At 46.0% G+C, this 19,387-nt stretch overlaps 1 protein-coding gene across 1 annotated transcript in view; it reads left to right on the top strand.

Moving 5' to 3' along the window:
* The window catches only part of pkd1a (polycystic kidney disease 1a), a 262,592-nt gene that overhangs the window by 123,306 nt on the left and 119,899 nt on the right, over positions 1–19,387 (top strand). The window contains exons 16-22 of the mRNA XM_073060211.1: positions 697–4,310; positions 7,742–7,879; positions 9,778–9,921; positions 13,649–13,925; positions 15,346–15,559; positions 16,852–17,011; positions 18,374–18,526. Of these exons, the coding sequence (XP_072916312.1) occupies positions 697–4,310; positions 7,742–7,879; positions 9,778–9,921; positions 13,649–13,925; positions 15,346–15,559; positions 16,852–17,011; positions 18,374–18,526 (4,700 nt within the window). The remainder of the gene's footprint in view (positions 1–696; positions 4,311–7,741; positions 7,880–9,777; positions 9,922–13,648; positions 13,926–15,345; positions 15,560–16,851; positions 17,012–18,373; positions 18,527–19,387) is intronic.

Genomic DNA, 19,387 nt, shown 5'->3' with positions numbered 1-19,387 from the left:
TTGTGATGTTGGAAGATCATGAAGGGTGCTATAGAAATGCAAGTTAGCAATAGATCCTGCCTGACCTGCTGAGTTCCTCCAGTATTTTGTCTGAGATAGCAGATGAGGGCGGGGGGAGTGGAGCTAACTAGAATGTTTGATCAAGTACAGAATAAAAATAATAAATATTGGAAACACTCAGCGGGTCAGGCAGCGTCCATGGATGGAGAAACAGTGTGAATGTTTCAAATCAGAGACCCTTCATTAGAACGGAAAAGGAAAAAGCAAATTAGTTATCAGTGGGAGAAGAAAGGGAAGATCTTTGCTGGGGTGAGAGAGACCAGGTGGTTAGTGTGGCAGCTAGAAGCATATAAACACAAGAGTTTCTACAACTGCTGGAAATCTGGAGTAACCCACAATCTCAAAATGCTGGAGAAACTCAGCAGGTCAGGCAGCATCTGTGGAGATGAATAAGGAGTCAACGTTTCAAGCCCAGACCCTTCATCAAGACCCCTGAAACAATAATGTTTCTTGTTTGCGTTATGTTTTGCTAAGAGTAGGGGTGAGGGACGTGCCCTGCAGGCCAGACTATACTGAGAGAGCTATACTGAGTCAGAAACCACAGGTGAATGATGGGCTAGTTCTAAATCAGACAGGGAAGGATGTAAGTGCTGTGTTTATTCCTGTGTTAATTCCTGTCTCCTCTTCTCTGCTTAGGTGAATACAATCTCTCGGTTTCTGCATCGGATAAATACGATAACCTCAGTCAGGTCCTTCCACTTAGGGTGTACAGCCACCTCAGAAACATGTCTGTCAACACCAGCAGCAATGTCATTGCCACTGGCAAAAGGTTGGAGTTCGAAGCCAGCCTCCTGCCGTCCACACTGGGTGTTACCTACAGATGGCTCTTCGGAGACAACTCCAGCCAGCTAACAGGCAGCCTCCCGAGGGTTGTGCACACCTTCACCAAAGCTGGGAGGTACAACATTAGTGTCCAAGCCACCAACGGCATCAGCAACATCAGTGCCCACTGCATGGTGGACGTGCTGGAGGAAATACGGGGCGTGAACTTTTCGGACAACAGCCCCACCGAACTCACCGCCCCGACTATAGTCAGAGCCTCGGTGCAGTCAGGGACCAGCATCCGGTGGTCGTTTGACATGGGGGACGGTACCCCGCTCACCGACACCTTCTCCTCGGTGATGAACTACACCTACTCTGCCGTGGGCAAGTACACAGTGACCGCCATTGCCTCCAACCTGCTGGGCTCGGCCAACGCCTCGCGGGCCGTCGAAGTCTTCGTTCTGCAGGTGTGCCGGGTCACACCGGCGGGCTGCGTCCAAGAGCGGTTGGAGACCAACTTCACTGCCTACACGCCAGGAGACGCCGCCAACTACCTGTTCTTCTGGGACTTCGGTGACGGCTCGCCCAACGAGACCATCAGCGGGCAGCCCAACATCAGCCACAACTACACCAGCAGTGGCGATTTCCCCCTCTACCTGGTGGTGTCCAGCAATGTCAACAAGGTCAACTATTACTCCAACGTGTGCGTTCAGCCAGCAGTCCGCAGGGTCGTGGTCACTCCGACCCATGGCTTCATCCAGCTGGGCAACGAAGCTCTGTTCTCTGCTGAGGCTTTCCCCGAGAGTCAGTATACCTACCTGTGGGACTTTGGTGCCGGCATAGACACCCAGGTTCGGGGCAGGGAGGCCAACCACACCTTCGGGAGTTCGGGTTTGTACTGGGTCAACGTGACCGCCTTCAACAATGTCTCGTCAGCCAGCGGCACGGCCCGTGCGGAGGTCCAGGCACCTGTGACCTGCTTGGAGATCCACCTCTATGGCGGGTTGGAGCCCGACAACCTGGTGAGGGAGCAGACTTACGCCTTTGGGGCGGTCAGTAATGGCGACAAAATGAACTACAGCTGGGACTTTGGAGACGGTGACCTAGTCAGGGGCGCCAACGTCACCCACAGTTTTGGCACCGTGGGCTCCTTTCGGGTGAAGCTGGAAGGGCGGAACATGGTGAGTGCAATGTGGAAGGAGCTCGTAGTCTGCGTGAAGACGCCATTGCTGGGGTTGAAGGTGGTGGCTAACCCCAGCATCACGCCGGTCAACGCCTCCGTCTTTCTCGGGGCCACGCTGTGGGCCGGTGGCACCGTTCGCTACTTCTGGACCTTCTGCCAGGGCTGCCGGTCACAAGAAGGTCCCGCCACCATTAACCACACCTTTGGTGAGCCCGGCCTCTTCAACGTCACTGTCCGGGCAGAGAATGGCATCAGCTCGGTACAGGCCTGCGTCATGGTCCACGTCCTGGAGGAGATCGAGGGCCTGACCATGGTGCTCGGTGACCTGGCCCAGAACTGCTGCCTGCTCACCAACCAGACCCTCTGGTTCCAGGCCACAAGCCTCTCTGGCACCGAGATATCGTATGACTGGACCATCTGGAAGGCAGGAACCCTCTTCTTCCACACCACTGGGATGTCTTCTCAGGTGCTCTTCGAGGAAGCAGGCTCCTATGAGATGGTGCTTGAGGCCAGTAACCTGCTGGGCTCCATGAACATTAGTGAGCTGGTTGCTGTGCTGGAGCCCATCGGCGATGTGGCACTAAGGGCATCTCCTGAGCCAGTGGCGGTGAACGAGACCACCACCATCAGTGCACATCTGGACAGTGGTACAGACGTGATCTACACCTGGGCCTTGGATGCAAGTACCACAGTGACCACCTGCGTCCCCTCTGTCCGCCACAGTTTCTGGACCCCGGGCCTGAAGCTCGTCAACCTTACGGCCGCCAACAGACTCAGCTCTGGCTGCTCGACCCTGGCGGTCCGTGTCCAGGAGCCGGTGGGCGGTGTGGACATCGTGGCCCCACGCTACGCCGCCACCAATGCTACAGTCTCATTCTGGGCGCTGGCGCTAAGAGGGACCAATGTCTCGTGGCAGTGGATACTGCCACAGGCTGAAGAGCAAGGGAGCGCGCAGCAGATAAGTGGATCATTCCCACTGCCTGGTGTGTACACTGTTGGACTGAATGCTTCTAATGACGTGAGTTGGAAGCTGGCCTTGAAGAACATTACTGTCCAAGATGAAATACAGGGGCTGCAGCTTCTAGCCTCTAGCCAGGCAGTTGCCCCTGGGCAGAATGTGATTTTCTCCGTTCTGCTGTCCGCGGGGACTGACGTTTCCTTCTACCTGGGCATTAATGATACTTTCATGCTGCTTCAGAACATCACAGAGTACACGTATCACTTCACACTCCTTGGAACGTACCATGTGACGTTAACAGCGCAGAACAACGTTAGCTGCAGCCATGCTGACATGGAGATCAAGGTGATAGAGCCCGTGAAGGGTCTGAAGTTGGTGGACTGTGATGACTATGCCATTCCCAGTGGGGTAACAAAAACCTTCAGGGCCGAAGTGGCCAGCGGCTTCCAGGTGTCCTACCTGTGGCAGTTTGCACTGGGAAGCCGTTCTGATCTCATTGCTGGGCAGAACGTTTCTTACACGCCGAGGGTGCGAGGACAGCTAAGCGTCCTGCTGAGGGCGTCCAACAACGTATCGAGCGAGGAAGTCACCATTCTGGTCCTGGTGCAGCATCCAATTTTGTCTGCTCGACTCACAGCATCGCCGCCCGTCAGCGTGGTCAACGAGTCGGTGCAGCTGAGTCTCTCCGTGACTCCCAGCTTCACAGAGGCAACCTTTGTGTGGAGGTTCGGGGATGGGTCCCAAAACCACGCAAACACATCGGTCCTGTCCCATTTCTATTTGGAGCCAAGGATTTACGTGGTAGAGGTCAACGCGTCCAACTACGTGAGCTTCTATGTCGCGCAGGCCACAGTAACCATTGTGGTGCTCAAGTGTGACCCGCCCAAGGTCAGCATGATTCTTAGCAACACCATGAAGAGGTCTCAGAAGAACTACTTGGAGGCTGACGTGAACCTCAGAGGGTGCGCTGAGTATCAGGTGGGTTACCAATGGGAGATACACAGGGCTTCAAGCTGCACCTCATTACAAGGAGGAAATGAAGTTCAACCAAGAAATGTGGACTTGAAGAGACCCCGTCTACAGTTGCCCACCCTGTCGTTAGCTGTCGGCCGTTACTGCGTGCTGTTTACTATTTCCTTTGAAGGGACATCGTTTGTAAAGACCGCTCAATCCATTGTGAATGTGATCCCCAGCCCACTGGTCCCAATAATAAATGGTGGAACATTCAGATCATGGACAACCATGCAAGACCTTGTGATGGACGGTACTAGGTCATATGACCCTGATCAGCCTCCTGAGAGACAAACACCTCTGGATTACATGTGGCTGTGTACATACCCATGTCGGGTAAGGCACTGTTTCAAGTTTGAAAATCTCTTCTCTTTTCATTGGAGATGTAGGGTGGCAAGGTGGCACACAGATTGTAGATCTGCTGCCTCACAGTGCCAGATCTTGGTTTAATTCAGACCTCAGGTGCTGTAGATGTAGAGCCTGCACTGTCTCCCTGTGTTTGTGTGGGTGTCCTACGAGTGGTATTTGATTTATTATTGTCACATAACCAAAATACACTCGATGGCCACTTTATTAGGTGTGCACCTGCTCGTTAATGCAAATATCTAATTAGCCAATCACGTGGCAGCAACTCTATGCATAAAAGCCTGCAGACGTGGTCAAGAGGTTCGGTTGTTGTTCAGACCAAACATCAGAATTGGGGAAGAAATGTGATCTAAGTGACTGACTTTGACCGTGGATGACTGTTGATGCCATATGGGGTGATTTGAGTACTCTGATGGGTTTGCTGTCCACAAAGTTCTAAACCCTTAAGCCCTTAAGCCCTATTAGATATAAATAGCCATGGGTACTCTCACTAAAGGAAGATTGGGACACATTGGCATTGTAGTGGTTGGCACAATGCTTTACGGTACCAGTGACCCAGGTTCAATTCCTGCCACTGCCCATAAGGAGTTTTTACATTCTTCCCATGACTGCGTGGATTTCCTCCGGTTGCTCTTGTTTCTTCCTACAGTCCAAAGACGCACCAGTTGGTAGGTCAATTGGTCATTGTATATTGTCCCATGATTAGGTCAGGGTTATAATTGGGGTAGCGTAGCTTTAAGGGCTCAATAAATTATACTGTAACTACCCTATTTTTAGTTCACTCCCTGTTTATTCTCCATGTTAAGTTTAGCTGCCAATACCCACCATTTCAGCGGTGGATCCCCCGCCTACCCTACCAAGAAAAAGATGCTTCCGGTTAACCAAGTAATTAATTTAATTTCAGTGATACATACTCAAATCCAGACAAATCTCTTAAAACAGATTGAAAGCTCACAGTGAGCTTTCCAAATCACAAACCATTTCTAAAACACAAAAGATTTCCAAAACTGGGCAATTCCTATCAGCTAAAAATGACATACCAATGACGCAGATGAACCAAGTGTCCATCACGGATATCGACGGTAGAGGAATGGGCTCTGCTTCACCCTGTGTTTCTTTCACATTCCTTGATCTTCCTTACTCCATTCCTAATAAGGCTGAACTGATGTCTACACTTATACCCATTCTCTGCCACTTGGTTGACTTCACACACTTGTGATAATCTTTCAGAAGTCTTTTAGCACAAATGGTCCAAAGGCTTCTTGGAGATGTGGTTCCCAGCTACCCACAATTAAAACTGTGAAACTGACTCCTCAAGTACAGAAGCCTTCCAATATATTAATAGATCAGTTATTGATGTGCTAAGTCGTTCTCTGTTCTGATCTGCAAGCTTCCTTGAACTAAACAACCTAGCCAGCGTTGTCTGCTTTGAAACAAGTGTAGTTAAACAGCCCGTTGTTTGGCAATAAGCCAGGTCCAGCGAGCAGCACCCTACTTTCTATAGACAATGCATCTCTTTGCAATGCATCTCCTTTTTTTACTTCACAAAAAAGTACACAAAATACAAACATCAATTATTTACAAGACAGTGAACAAACCCATATCAAAATATGGTTATTACTGTCCATGAAACAGTCAAATCCCTGGGGGCAGGCACCGTTCCCAGAAATCTCCCACCGTACCAATGCTGACCACATGCTCCCTCACCAAGGACACCTGGACATGAACGTATTTCTGGAAGAGGCACAGGCAGCCTGCCTGGACAGAGCCCTCAACTGCCTGTTGTCTGGACCTGTGATCGGCCATTTTGGGCAGGCCCAGGAGCAAACCACAGTAAGATCCTGCAAGTGACCACCACCCCCGCACCCCCCCCCCCCCCCATATACAGGAGTGCAGAGCTGAATGCCAACTTAAGCTAGAGCAGCAGCCCCTTCAGATATTCAAATAGGGGCTGCAACCTCTCACAATGCATATAAACAGGGTACATTGACTCCTCCCAGCCACAAAATGGACAGGTAGATTGGGGCAAAGCTGTCCTTCCAATGACAAATGGATTAATGCTTTCCATTTACATTTAAAAGTGAAGACTGGCCTGTTTACCACCAGAGATAAACAATGAGCATTAGTTGGAAGGTTAACTTACAACTGCTTGATCTTTACAAGCGGCAGCTACTGTGTTTAGAAAGACAAGCTTGACGTAAAGAAGATGCCCCCGGCCCAGCAAGCAAATATCCATCACAGTATCCAGAATTTGCTGATCTCCAGGGATTTTTATGCACAACAATCTCAGAGAATATGTGAAAAGCAAAAATACGCCCAAGAGTTAAAGATTATGGTGAGACTGGGGTTGGAAAAGATCTTAATCTTTTTTTAAAAGAAACAGCACGGAACAGGCCCTTCCAGCCCAACAAGCCACACTGCCCAGCAACCCACCTAGTTAATCCTTTCATTTTCAATCTTTTTTTATTGATTTAAAAAAATATAAGGATAAATACAAATCAGAGAAGTTATATCAAATACATATTTCAATAAAAGTTGAAAGAAAGGAATATACACTGTGAAAATCATGTATAGTATAATATTGAGCTAATATAAAAAGGAACCACAACTCCTCTTAACAATTAATTAAAAAAAGACTCAAGATTTCTATTATTGAGGAGGCAAAAAAAACCACTGAACTAACCTAAAACAAGGAAAAGAGGACTGGGCGGTCCATTTTGAGGATATAATTACAAAAAAAAGGGGGGGGAAATCCTTCTGGTCAATTCTGAAACTTCGCGGAGAAGAAAAAAAAAGATTACCTAACAAAGTTAAAAAAAAAGAAAAATTAGATTATATGAAAATATTGAATGAAAGGTCGCTAGGTTTGCTCGAATTTAAAAGATGTATCAAATGTCTGACTTCTAATTTTCTCCTAGCTTAAACACAACATAATGGAGGAGAGCCAGAAAAAAAAGTCTGTGGATTGGGATCCTTCCAATACAACAAAATAGCTCTCCTAGCCAATAAAGTTGAAAAAGCTATCAGTTAATCCTAGCCTAATCATTGGACAATTTACAATGACCAATTAACCTACCAACCGGTACGTCTTTGGACTACGGGAGGAAACTGGTGCACCTAGCCTAAACCCACACAGTTCACAGGAAGGGCATACAAACTTCGTATAGACAGTGCCGGAATTGAACGCCAAACTCCAACACTCTGAGCTGTAATAGCGTCACGCCAACCGCTACTCTACGGTGGCACCCCTGCAATGATTGGCTGGTGGAGCAGACTGGATAGGCCTATTAGTCTAGTTAGTCAAATACTGCTCCTATATCTTTTGGTCTAATAATTTACAAGCATATGAATGGTAAATTGCTTATTGAACTCAATAGCCTTTTCATTATTTTTTTTGTCAGGGACCTACAAGCTGTGGTATATCCGGAAACGGAGGCATTTTTTCTATTCCGAGAAAGGAGCTGAAACACAACACAAACTACACCTGCAGTCTGAATGTCAGCAAACCTAACCGGGAGTCTCAGTCTGTCAAACAGCTTGTAAGTAAAGGCACCCTCAAATGTTGCACAAATTAATGTATTTTCTTCCATTACCTTGCCAGTGTACTCATTCATTTCATGATCCGTAATGGATTGCCTTATTTACTTAAAGTCTGACATTGGTTGTAGAGGAATTGTGAATGATCCTGGGAATGACAGGGTTAATGTGTGGGTGCTTGACGGCTCTGGGTCTGTACTCGCTGGTGTTTAGAAGAATGAAAAGGATGAAGCTCACTGAAAGGCCCAGATAGAATGGACATGAAGAGGATGTTTCCTATAGTGGGGGAGTCTAGGACCAGATGGCACAGCCTCAGAATACAAGGACTTCCCTTTCCATCAGAGATGAGGAGGAATTTCTTTAGCCAGAGGGTGGTGAATCTGTGGAATTCATTGCCACAGATGCTATGGAGGCCAAGTCATCGTGTATACTTAAAGCAGAGATTGATAGGTTCTTGATTAGTAAGTGTGTCAAAGATTCCAGGGAGAAGGCAGGAGAATTGGGTTGAGAGGGATAATAAATCAGCCATGATGGAATGGTAGAGCAGATGTGATGGGCCGAATGGCCTAAGTCTGTTCCTATATCTTATGGTTAGACACTTCTTATATTAGTAAGGGATAGAAGATTATAAAATTATGAAGGGCATTGATTGGGTATCTTTTATCCTAGATTGAAATGTCAAATATTACAGGTCATGCATGTAAGCTGAGAGGGGGAAGTTTTACCGAAGAAGAGTGTGGCAAGGTTTTATACGGAGTTTGATGGGTGCCTTAATAGGTTGTCAGGGGAGGTGCTGGAAATAGATACGGTAGTGATGTTTAAGAGGCTGTTAGACAGACACATGAATATGCAGGAAATGGAGGGAATTCAAATATGTACAGGCAGAAGGGGTTTAGTTTAATTTGGCCATAACCATAAGTGATTCTGCAGATGCTGGAAATCCAGAGCAACACACACAAAATGCTGGAGGAACTCAGCAGGTCAGGCAGCATCTATGGAGACAAATCAACAGTCGACATTTCAGCCTGAGACCATTCATCAGGAGTGCAAATGAAGGTGGAAGAAAACAGAATAAAAAGGCAGTGGGAGGGTGAAGGAGGACAAGCTAGAAGGTGACGGTTGAAGCCAGGTGGCTGGGGGAGGGAATATGAAGTAATAAGTTGAGAGGTGATGGGTGGAAAAGGCAAAGGGCTGGAGAAGAGGGAATCTGATAGGAGAGAAGAGTGGACCACTCTCTTCTCCAATCAGATCCCTTCTAATATGGACCACTCTCCTCTCCAATCAGATTCCTCCTTCCATGGACCACTCTCCTCTCCTATCAGATTCCTTCTTCCATGGGCCACTCTCCTCTCCAATCAGATTCCTCCTTCCATGGACCACTCTCCTCTCCTAGCAGATTCCTTCTTCCATGGACCACTCTCCTCTCCTATCAGATTCCTTCTTCCATGGGCCACTCTCCTCTCCAATCAGATTCCTCCTTCCATGGACCACTCTTCTCTCCTATCAGATTCCTTCTTCCATGGGCCACTCTCCTCTCCAATCAGATTCCTTCTTCCATGGACCACTCTACTCTCCTATTAGATTTCTTCTTCTCCAGTCCTTTGCCTTTTCCACTGCCAGTGACCTGGGTTCACCACTACTGTCTATAAGATGTTTGTACGTTCTCCACATGTCTGTGTGGTTTCCTCTGTGTGCTCCAGTTTCCTTCCACATTGTATAAGTTAGTAGGTTAATTGGGTAATAGGTAAAGCCAGGTGAGGGGGGGAGATGCTTGGGTGGGGGAGGGGAATGAAGTAAGAAGCTGAGAGGTGATAGGTGGAAAAGGTAAAGGGTTGAAGAAAAAGGAGTCTGTTTGGAGTGAAATCTGATCTAAAATGGATGAATTTGCTTGACCTTCCAGGTTTCCGTGAAGGGTGGCAGATCTCCGCTGGTGTCACTGGAGTGCGTCTCCTGTAAAGCGCAGGCTGTTTATGGAGTGAGCAAGAGCTCGTACGTCTATCTGTCTGGAAGCTGCAGCAACTGCGAAGGAACTCCCCAGTATGTGGTAAGAGAGCTGGTTCTGTTCGTGCTTTGGTTACCAGCTGCCAGTTTTCCTCAGTGAGTTGATCACTGGGCTCCCAGTGGTGAAGAACAATCGGTCAGTGCAGTGCAGTGCAGTGCAATCTGTCAGTGGTTCAGCTTTTGACTTGCCAGATGTGTTTAACTCTTTCTCCTCTAAAAACATTATAGGTTCCACAACCTCAGGGCTCACTCATCACCAAGCAGCACACACAAAATGCTAGAGGAACTCAGCAGGCTTGGCAGCATCTATAGAAACAGTTGACGCTTTGGGCTAGGGACAACGGACACCACGCTGCCACGGCGTTCCACTCCAGCCAGATTTGATGACAGCCACCGCCGCAGTTGCCCACCCCAACAGTCTCCAATCTCCCATTGACTGTTTACTCTTTTCCATAGATGCTGCCTGACCTGCTGAGTTCCTCCAGCATTTTGTGTGTGTTGCTTGGATTTCCAGCATCTGCAGATTTTCTCTTGTTTCTCATCATCACGGCTGCATTTTATGCTTTCCTGTTGCTGCTACCAGCAGGAAGGAGGCACAGGAGCCTTAGGTCCCACAGAACCAGGTTCAGGAGCAGTTATTACCCTTCAACCATCAGGCTCCTGAACTAGCGTGGATAAAGTAAATTCAGTCACCACACACTGAGGTTGCAAATGATTCCACGACCTATGGACTCACTATCAAGGACTCTATAAGTCCTGTTCTCAATATTCTATATTACCGTACTTATTTATCTTTTATTATTGTTATGTTTATCTTTTTCTATTTGCACAATTTGTTATCTTTTGCCCATTGGTTGTTTGCCTGTCTTTGTATAGTTTTTTTTTCATTGCTTCTATTATGTTTCTCTGGTATTTATTGTGAATGCCCACAAAAAAATGAATTGTATATAGTGACATATATGTACTTTGATAATAAATTTACTTTGAACTTTGAACTTTAAAGGACTCTAGAGCTCAAGTTCTCAGGATAATGTATTTGCAATTTAAATATTATTATTTGCAGCTTGTCTTCTTTTGCACGTTGGTTGTTTGTCCGTTTTTGTGTGTAGGTTTTCATTGATTCTATTGTATTGTGTTTTACTCTGAATGCCTGCAAGAAACTGAATCTCAGGGTTGTATATGGTGACATATATGTACTTTGATCTTTGAGCTTTTTTCATTTTCCTGAATGCTGCAGTTAGCCTTTGGTGAGTCTTCTTGTGATATAAATGTTGAGTATGAATATCTGGGTTCAGACTCCTTGCAGTCCCAAAATAATCAGACAGATAGAGGGTTCAGAAGATTATGGGTCAAATGCAAGCAAATGGGACTGGCTTCAATAGACAATGTGGTTGGCCTGGACAAGTTGAACAAAGGCCTGTTTCTGTACTATATAACTTTTTCACTCTAAAACAACGGTAGAGACTTATGAAACTTAATATCCACAATGGTGTGTTGCTCCTTCAAAGCCAAAGGAACAGCAAGACATTTACGTGTCATTATGGAGTAGTCAGAATTAGAATCAGGTTTATTATCACTGACAAATGACATAAAATTTGTTGTTTTGTGGCAACAGTAGAGTGCAATCCATTAAAAATGCTATGTTACTTTATTGTCACCAAACAATTGATACTAGAGCATACAATCATCACAGCAATATTTGATCCTGCGCTTCACGCTCCCTGGAGTACAAATCAAAGTAAATATAATAAAAATTTAAATTATAAATCATAATTAGAAAATAGAAAAGGGAAAGTAAGGTAGTGCAAGTCAGGTCTGGATATTTGGAAGGTACGGCCCAGATCCAGGTCAGGATCCGTTCAGCAGTCTTATCACAATTGGAAAGAAGCTGTTCCCAAATCTAGCCGTACGAATCTTCATGCTCCTGAACCTTCTCCCGGAGGGAAGAGGGACAAAAAGTGTGTTGGCTGGGTGGGTCATGTCCTTGATTATCCTGGTAGTTTATACATTAAGAATATAAAAAATAAATTGTGCAAAAAGAGAGCAAAATGGTGAGGTAGAGTTCATGGGTTCATGGATCATTCAGATGGCTGAGAGGAAGAAGATGTTCCTAAATCACAGATGTTCCTACATCTTCAGACTCCTGTATCTCCTCCCTGTTAGTAGTAATGAGAAGAGGGCATGAACCAGATGGTGGGGGTCCTTCAAGATGCATGCCATCTTCTTAAGGCAGCACCTTTTGAAGATGTTCTCAATAAGATTATAACAAATAGGAGTAGAATTAGGCCATTTGGCCCATCGAGACTGATGCACAATAGTGGGGGGACTTGCACCTGGCTGTCTATACTAGATCATAGGCCTGGTCTCTAGACACTGATGCAGTTACGTACTGGGCTCTGCTGCAGACAGCAGTACCCAACTCAATGTGGCACTTCCATCCAGAGGATCATTGGTTTCAAGAAAGCATTAAAGTCATGTATCAAAAACACTGCAAATGTTGATTCAGCTGTAAAGTAATTGGAGGTCAGTTAGAGCCTTGAATTCAGTGAATTTGGCCTTGGTACATTTTTTAAGAGAAACTTTAAATGAGTTTGGCTCAGTTCAGTTGATATTTAAGATGTGTCGCTGGCTTGTAGGGTAGGTGAATAATAAGTGCTTTTCCCAAGGCACTGGACTCTAAAACCTGAGGTCAGAGGTTTAATGGAAGAGAGGAAAGATTTAAAAGGGATTCAAGGAACAACTTTTGCACACAGAGGGTGGTGGTTGTATGGAACAAGATGCCAGGGACAGTAGTAGAGGCAGGTACAATTAGGAAGTTTAGTAGATATTTGGAAAGGTGCACGGATAGAAGGTAGAAGAGGTATGAGCAAAACGCAGGCAAGTGAGACCAGCTTGGATGCATGTCTTGGTTAGCCTGAGTGAGTTGGGCCAAAAGGCTTGTTTCTGAGCTGTGTAACACTAGGACTTGTACATTCTGAATGTTTAGTGTAGCCAATGGCAGACTAATGTAAAGTAACACACACAAAATGCTGGAGGGACTCAGCAAGTCAGCCAGCATCTGTGGGGGGGGGGGGGGGGAATTAAGCAGTTGACGTTTTGGGCTGAGACCCTTCGTAGATTCAAGATTACTTATCATCATTCTTCAGTACATAAGTTTAAAGGAAATTAAATGATTGTTAATCTGGATTCAATGCAGCATTAAACAAATATAGTAAGCAGAAAAGCAATCATATAAAACACAATGTACAAATAACTTATATACATAGATTTGATTGTGTGTACATTAAGTGACTCTGGATGCTGTGTATGTAGTGGGTGGAGGTGTCAATCAGCCTGGTTTTTGAATCTGGTAGTCCTGGTGTAGATGCTGCGTAGTCTCTTTCCCGATGGGAGTGGGACAAACAGTCCGTAAGCAGAGTGGGTGGGATCCTTCATGATATTGCTGGCCTTTTTCTGGCACCTTTCCGTATATATGTCCTTGATGGTGTCTAGCTTTTTTGAGATTCTCCCTGACTTGCTGAGTTCCTCCAGCACTTTTTGTGTGTTGTTCAAGATTTCCAGCATCTGCAGAATATCTTGTGTTTATAAAGTGGAGTACAGTGGACTCACCAATCCAGTATTCCCAATCCAGAACATTTCCTTCCATTTACCCTGTGCCTTTGACAGACACTCCCAGGTCAGGCAAATGAGCCAGCCAGCTATCATCACTTGGAAATCTACCACCTCCTGGAAAAATGGTTCACTCACTGTTTGTTTCCTTGTCTTAACAGTGGAAAGTAGAGAACTCTAAAAAGGAGTTGCTTGCCTTAAACAATGCCACCACTTCCACTGGGTGCAATGGGATGAACCTGGTCTTGAGACATGGGGTCCTGGAAGATGGGGTTGGCTACACATTCAGCCTGAATGTCTCCGATCCACTAATGGAGAGTGTTGGATTTGCTTCGATATTTATCCCACCTATTCACCTGCCCTCCGGGGGAAGCTGCCTGATATTCCCGACAGAAAACATCAGCGCTCTGACAACTAGCGTCACCTTCACCTGCACCGGTAAGCCGGCAACTGACCAGCACTGCCAGTGTCTGAATTCCTTGTACACTAAGTAAGGGTGATTTCGGTGAATCTTTTTCTATGTTCTGTGACCGCTGTGGAGAAAACAATGAAGTGTGTTTGCGTGTTTCTGTGGGGCGCCACTGTGGCATAGCAGTTAGCGCGATGCTAGTACAGATCAGGACGTTGGTGTCAGATTCCAGTCCCAGCGCCTTCTGTAAGGAGTCTCAGTAGGCCCTCCGGTGGAATGCACAGGTTCTCCCCGGGCATTCTGGTTTCCTCCCACCTTACAAAGACATAACGCGTAGGTTAACTGGTCATTGTAAATTGTCCCATGATTAGATTAAGGTTAAATTGTTGTCGGGGGTTGCTGGGCCAGCACAGTTTAGAGGGCCGAAAGGGCCTACTCCATGTTGTATCGCTAAATATACGAGGGGTGATTGATAAGTTTGTGGCTCAAGGTAGAAGGAGTCGATTTTAGAAAAACCTAGCACATTTATTTTTCAACATCGTCCCCTCCTACACACTTAGTCCAGCGGTCGTGGAGCATACGGATCTTGGACCTCCAGAAAGAGCCCACAGCATGGGTGATGGATAAGTTCATGGCCCAACGTAGGCGATGAGTTATACAGTTCTCATTACATGCACGTGCAGTTCAGCTCTTTAAGTGATAATGCAGAAAGTTTGAAGTTAATAACTCATCTCCTTCTACCTTAGGCCACAAACTTATCAATCACCCCCATGAGTTATTAACTTCAGACTTTCTGCATAATCACTCAAAGAGTTGAACTGCATGTGCAAGTCTCGAGTGTACGCATAAACAATAAATGTAACAACAGAGTCATAGGTCACTACAGCCCTTCAGCCTATTTACTCCATGATGAGCTATTAAACTGGCTAGTCCCATCAACTCAAAGCTGGACCATGCCCCTCCCAACCATGTACTTATAAAAAAATTCTCTGAAATGCTGAAATCGAACCTGCATCCACTACTTCTGCTGGCAGCTCGTTCCACACACTCCCCACCCTCAGAGTGAAGAAGCTCCCCCTCACGTTCCCCTTAAATATTTCACTTTTCAACCTTAATCCATGACCTCAAGTTCTAGTTGCACCCAAACTGAGCAGAAAAACCCTGCTTGCATTTACCCTGTCTTTACCCTTCATAATTTTGTATATCCCTATCAAATCTCCCTTCATTTCCTATGCTCTAGGGAATAAAGTCTGAATCTATTCAACCTTTCTGTTCTATCATAACCTAATAAGTACAGTGATGAGCACGAAACAACAGAACAGTGTGCAGTCTGTAGTGCAAACTAATGCCATGCAAATAGAAATGGTGTGCTACCTATAATGGGGTAACTGAGGGAGGTAGAATTGAAGATACCGGAATATGGTCTCACCTTCCTGTGGCTTCTTGTAGGTTGGGAGATGGCCGGCGTTCCTCTGGTGTACACCTTCATCCTTACTCGCTGCGGCGTCAGCGGCAAACACTGCGACGAATTCTACGTGTACAAGGGCAGCAGATCGGAATATGGCGCCGTCCTGCCTCCCGGCTTCAGTTCGAACCGATTCAACGCGTACCTCGCCGTCACTGTGCAGAACCAGCTCGGGGCTTCAGTGGTGGCTTTGAACCGGTGAGGAAGCTCACGTTTGTAATGTTGGATTGGGCTGTAGAGTTAGTTTTTTTTTTGTGGTGTAACTTTCCTAAGCTTGCTTGTATTTGTATATAATTATTTGTATCTATGTGATCAGTGAATCTTCCAGCAATTGTGGTACAACTGTTTCTGAGTTTTTCTGGAAAATTCCTGGTTTTAGTGGCAGGCATCACATTACTTGAATCTGACTGGTTAACTGTTATCAATGGATTTTTCTGTTATCTCCAGCCTGTATGAGAAGACCATGACTATGTTTTAGTCTCGTCTTTGTCATTTTAACACTTCTCTTTCCTTGTCTTTGCTCTTGCGACACTTCATAAACCAGCAACAAATTTTACGCCTCGTTCTTCACTTTCGAAGAACCTTTGGTTCATTAGGATCTAACACTGTGGATAAGATGATTTCTCATTTCCCTTTGAAGTTGATTCCTTTTCAAATAACAATGTCTTGAAGTTATTTAGAGTCATAGGGCATTACAGTACAGAAACAGGCCCTTTGGCCCACCTGGTCTGAGCCAATCTGTTATTGCTCAGTCCCATCAACACACACATGGACCATAGCCATCCAAACTCCTCGCTTCCATGTGCTTCTCTGAAAAGGTGCAATGGAACCCGTGTCCACCACCTCCACTGGCAGCTCATTCCACACTCGCACCACACTCTGAGTTAAGAAATCAGTTTCCACTTAAATATTTAACCTTTCACCCTAGTCTCCCCAACCTCAGTGGGGAAAAAAGCATCCCTATCTATACCCCTAATAATTCTGTACACCTCTGACAAATCTCCCCTCATTCTTCTACACTCCAGGAAATAAAGTCCAAACCTATTCAACCTTTCCCTATAACACAGCTCCTCAAGTCTTGTTAACATCTTTGTATATTTTCTCTGCACTCTTTCAGTCTATTAATGTGGTCTGGTTTGTAAGTTTTTTTTTACATTTAATCTAAAATCCCCAGGGATTTAATATCAAATTATTCAGAAGACTAATTTGTATGATTTAGAATGGAAATATTCTCTCATTTTGACTTCTCCCTGTTATAAGTTTGACCAACAAGGTTAAAGTTCCAAATAACTTGGATCAAATTTGTATCAAGGGTTTAACTTAGTTGACATCTCTGCCTTGAAGCTTTCTGGGTACATTCCAGACAGTGAGACAGTTCAAGATCTGGGTCCTGAGCGACAAGATAGGTTAGCCTTGTTAACCCCTTCATCTTCTGAGCTTGCTTACATTGAGTTCGGCTCTCAGTCCACAATCTCCCTTGGTCTCTGCAGGTCTGTGGTTATCAACATCACCAGCACCCCCAAGGGCTTTCAGAGTCTCACCGATTGGATGGAGCTCGCGACCGAGACCAAGCTGCAGGAGCTCTTGAAACAAGGGGACCCCCAGCCTACTGTGGAGTATGCCCTCGCCCTGGTTACTGTGCTCAATGAGGTAGTGTTCTGCTCAAGATCCCCCCTCCCCCCAACCCAACTCCCCCTGTAATCTTCTGCCTTCAGCTCTTTGGATGTGAACTGTTTAAGTCCCTGCAGCTCTGCAGCAGTCCACCCTGTCATATTTCTTCATTAGACCTCTCACTTTTTGACACCACTCTGACTCTCTCTTCCTTTGTCTTTATTTTAGGGTAGGTAGTCAAACAATTTATTTTTCCTGGGTGGAAGTAATTTTCAGTTGAGAGGGGAAAGATTAAAGGAGATATATACATATCGGATAGCACTGTGGCGTAAAGCTTTACAGCGCAGTGATCATGGCCAGGATTCAAGTCCTGCCACCGCCTGTAAGGAGTTTGTACGTTCTCCCCAACCATGACGGTTTCCCCCATGTGCTCTGGTTTTCTCCCATGTTCCAAAGATGCATCGGTTAGGGTTAGCAAGTTGTGGGCATGCCACGATGGTGCCGGAAATGTGGCAACACTTGTGGCCTGTCCTCAGCACAGTCTTCAGACGCAAGCAATGCATTTTGCTGTATGTTCTGATGATTCAATGTAATAGGCCTCCGTAGGTCAGGGTCGATTGTGGATGTTGCATCCTAGCTGGCTAGATATGCAAGCCAAGGCAGTACAATACGTTGCCCATATAACAGGCCCCCCACCCCACGCACCTGATGAACCCAAAGGAACATCGGAGACCGATGCAGTTTTGCACCAGCAGCATCACAGGAATTGCCAGTCAGCATTGAACTGCCTTAGGGGCCCCAGCTCCAGGCTTCCACCTCGGGATTTACTCCCGAAGCTCTCCCCATGAGTGGGTACAGCTGCGAGGCAGTGGATGTTTCAGATCAGAGTTTTCCTTCTGCTAGATGAGCTGCCAACCGCGCTGACAAGCCCCACCTGCCCAAGGTGACTGGCTTAAGGCATCAGTAATCCTCCTTTGCCCCTTTTCCAGTCCATAAATATGGTTCTGCCGGGCTTAGTAGCTAAGCCACTCATGAAGGCCAGGAGCTGGACTTGGTTGTCAGAGCCTATTTCAGATGCACGTCATTGGGAGCATTTAATAGATAGTGGGAGCTTATCCCCACTACAACCCCCTCCTGGCTATAACATTAAGGAACCTGTTTGAATGCACATGTGACAAATAAAGCTAATGTTTACGTGGGAAGCTTTTTCTACAGAGTGGTGGATGCCTGGAATTCACTACCAGGGTGATAGTGAGAGCAAATACAATTGAGCCGTAGCAGACACAAGGGCTATTTCTACTTCTTATGATCCTTTGTGGTTGAGGCAGGAGAACTATGTGCCATGAATTGACGTTAGCTTGCGTCTTACCGACTGCACATTTTAAAACCTCCCCCCTGCAGTACGAGAGGAGCAAGAGCTACGGAAGGGAGTCAGCGAACGAGACCATCAGCAGGATTAACATTCGCAGTAACATCACCCTGGCCCTCACCTCACTGAAGGTCACCACCGTGGATGATATTCAGCAGATCTCGGCTGCACTGGCCCAGTGTACGGTAAGGGTTCACTCGTTCTCTGTGCGAAATGTAAGGACATTGCAAAAGGGAGGAGAGAGAAATGGCAGTAAAAGTGGTCCAGGAGACCCAGGACCATCACTCACTCAGAGGGATTAAGCCCCAAGACAGTTCTGTTGGAATACAGATTCAGTGCCCCATTCTAACTTCCATTACATCCCTACTATTTACACTTACTATGACATCTAAAACTTTGACAACCTTCTATAGTTGTGTAGTGGAGAGTGTATTGACTGACTGCATCACAGCCTGGTATGGAAACACCATTGCCTTTGAATGTAAAATTCTGCAGAAGATAGTGGATCTGGCCCAATACGTCACAGGTAGAGCCCTTCCAGCCACTGGGCACATCCACATGAAACACTGTCGTAGGAAAGCAGCATCCATCATCAGAGATCCCACCACCCAGGCCATGCTCTCTTCTCACTGCTGCCATCAGGTAGAAGGTACAGGAACCTCAGGACTCGCACCACCAGGTTCAAGAACAGTTACTACCCCATAACCATCAATCAGGCTCTTGAGTAAAAGAGGATAACTACACTCATTTGCCCCATTATTGCGATGTACCTACAACCAGTGATCTCACTTTAAGGACTATTTACCTCATTATTTCATGTTCTTGTTATTTATTGCTATTTATTTATATTTGCATTTGCACAATTTGTTGTCTTCTGCAGTCTGATTGATCTTTCATTGATCCTGTTGTAGTTACTATTCCCTATAACTGAAGAAAATGAATCTCAGAGTTGTATATGGTGACATATATGTACTCTGGTAATAACATTTATTTGAACTTTATTTTATTGGGAGACACTGCCTCAAGAAGGGAACGTTGCTCATCCA

Source organism: Hemitrygon akajei, chromosome 11, assembly GCF_048418815.1.
Source record: "Hemitrygon akajei chromosome 11, sHemAka1.3, whole genome shotgun sequence".
NCBI classification, from domain to species: Eukaryota; Metazoa; Chordata; class Chondrichthyes; order Myliobatiformes; family Dasyatidae; genus Hemitrygon; species Hemitrygon akajei.
Note: the sequence above shows the minus strand (reverse complement) of the source record. Positions and strands in the feature narration are given on the sequence as shown.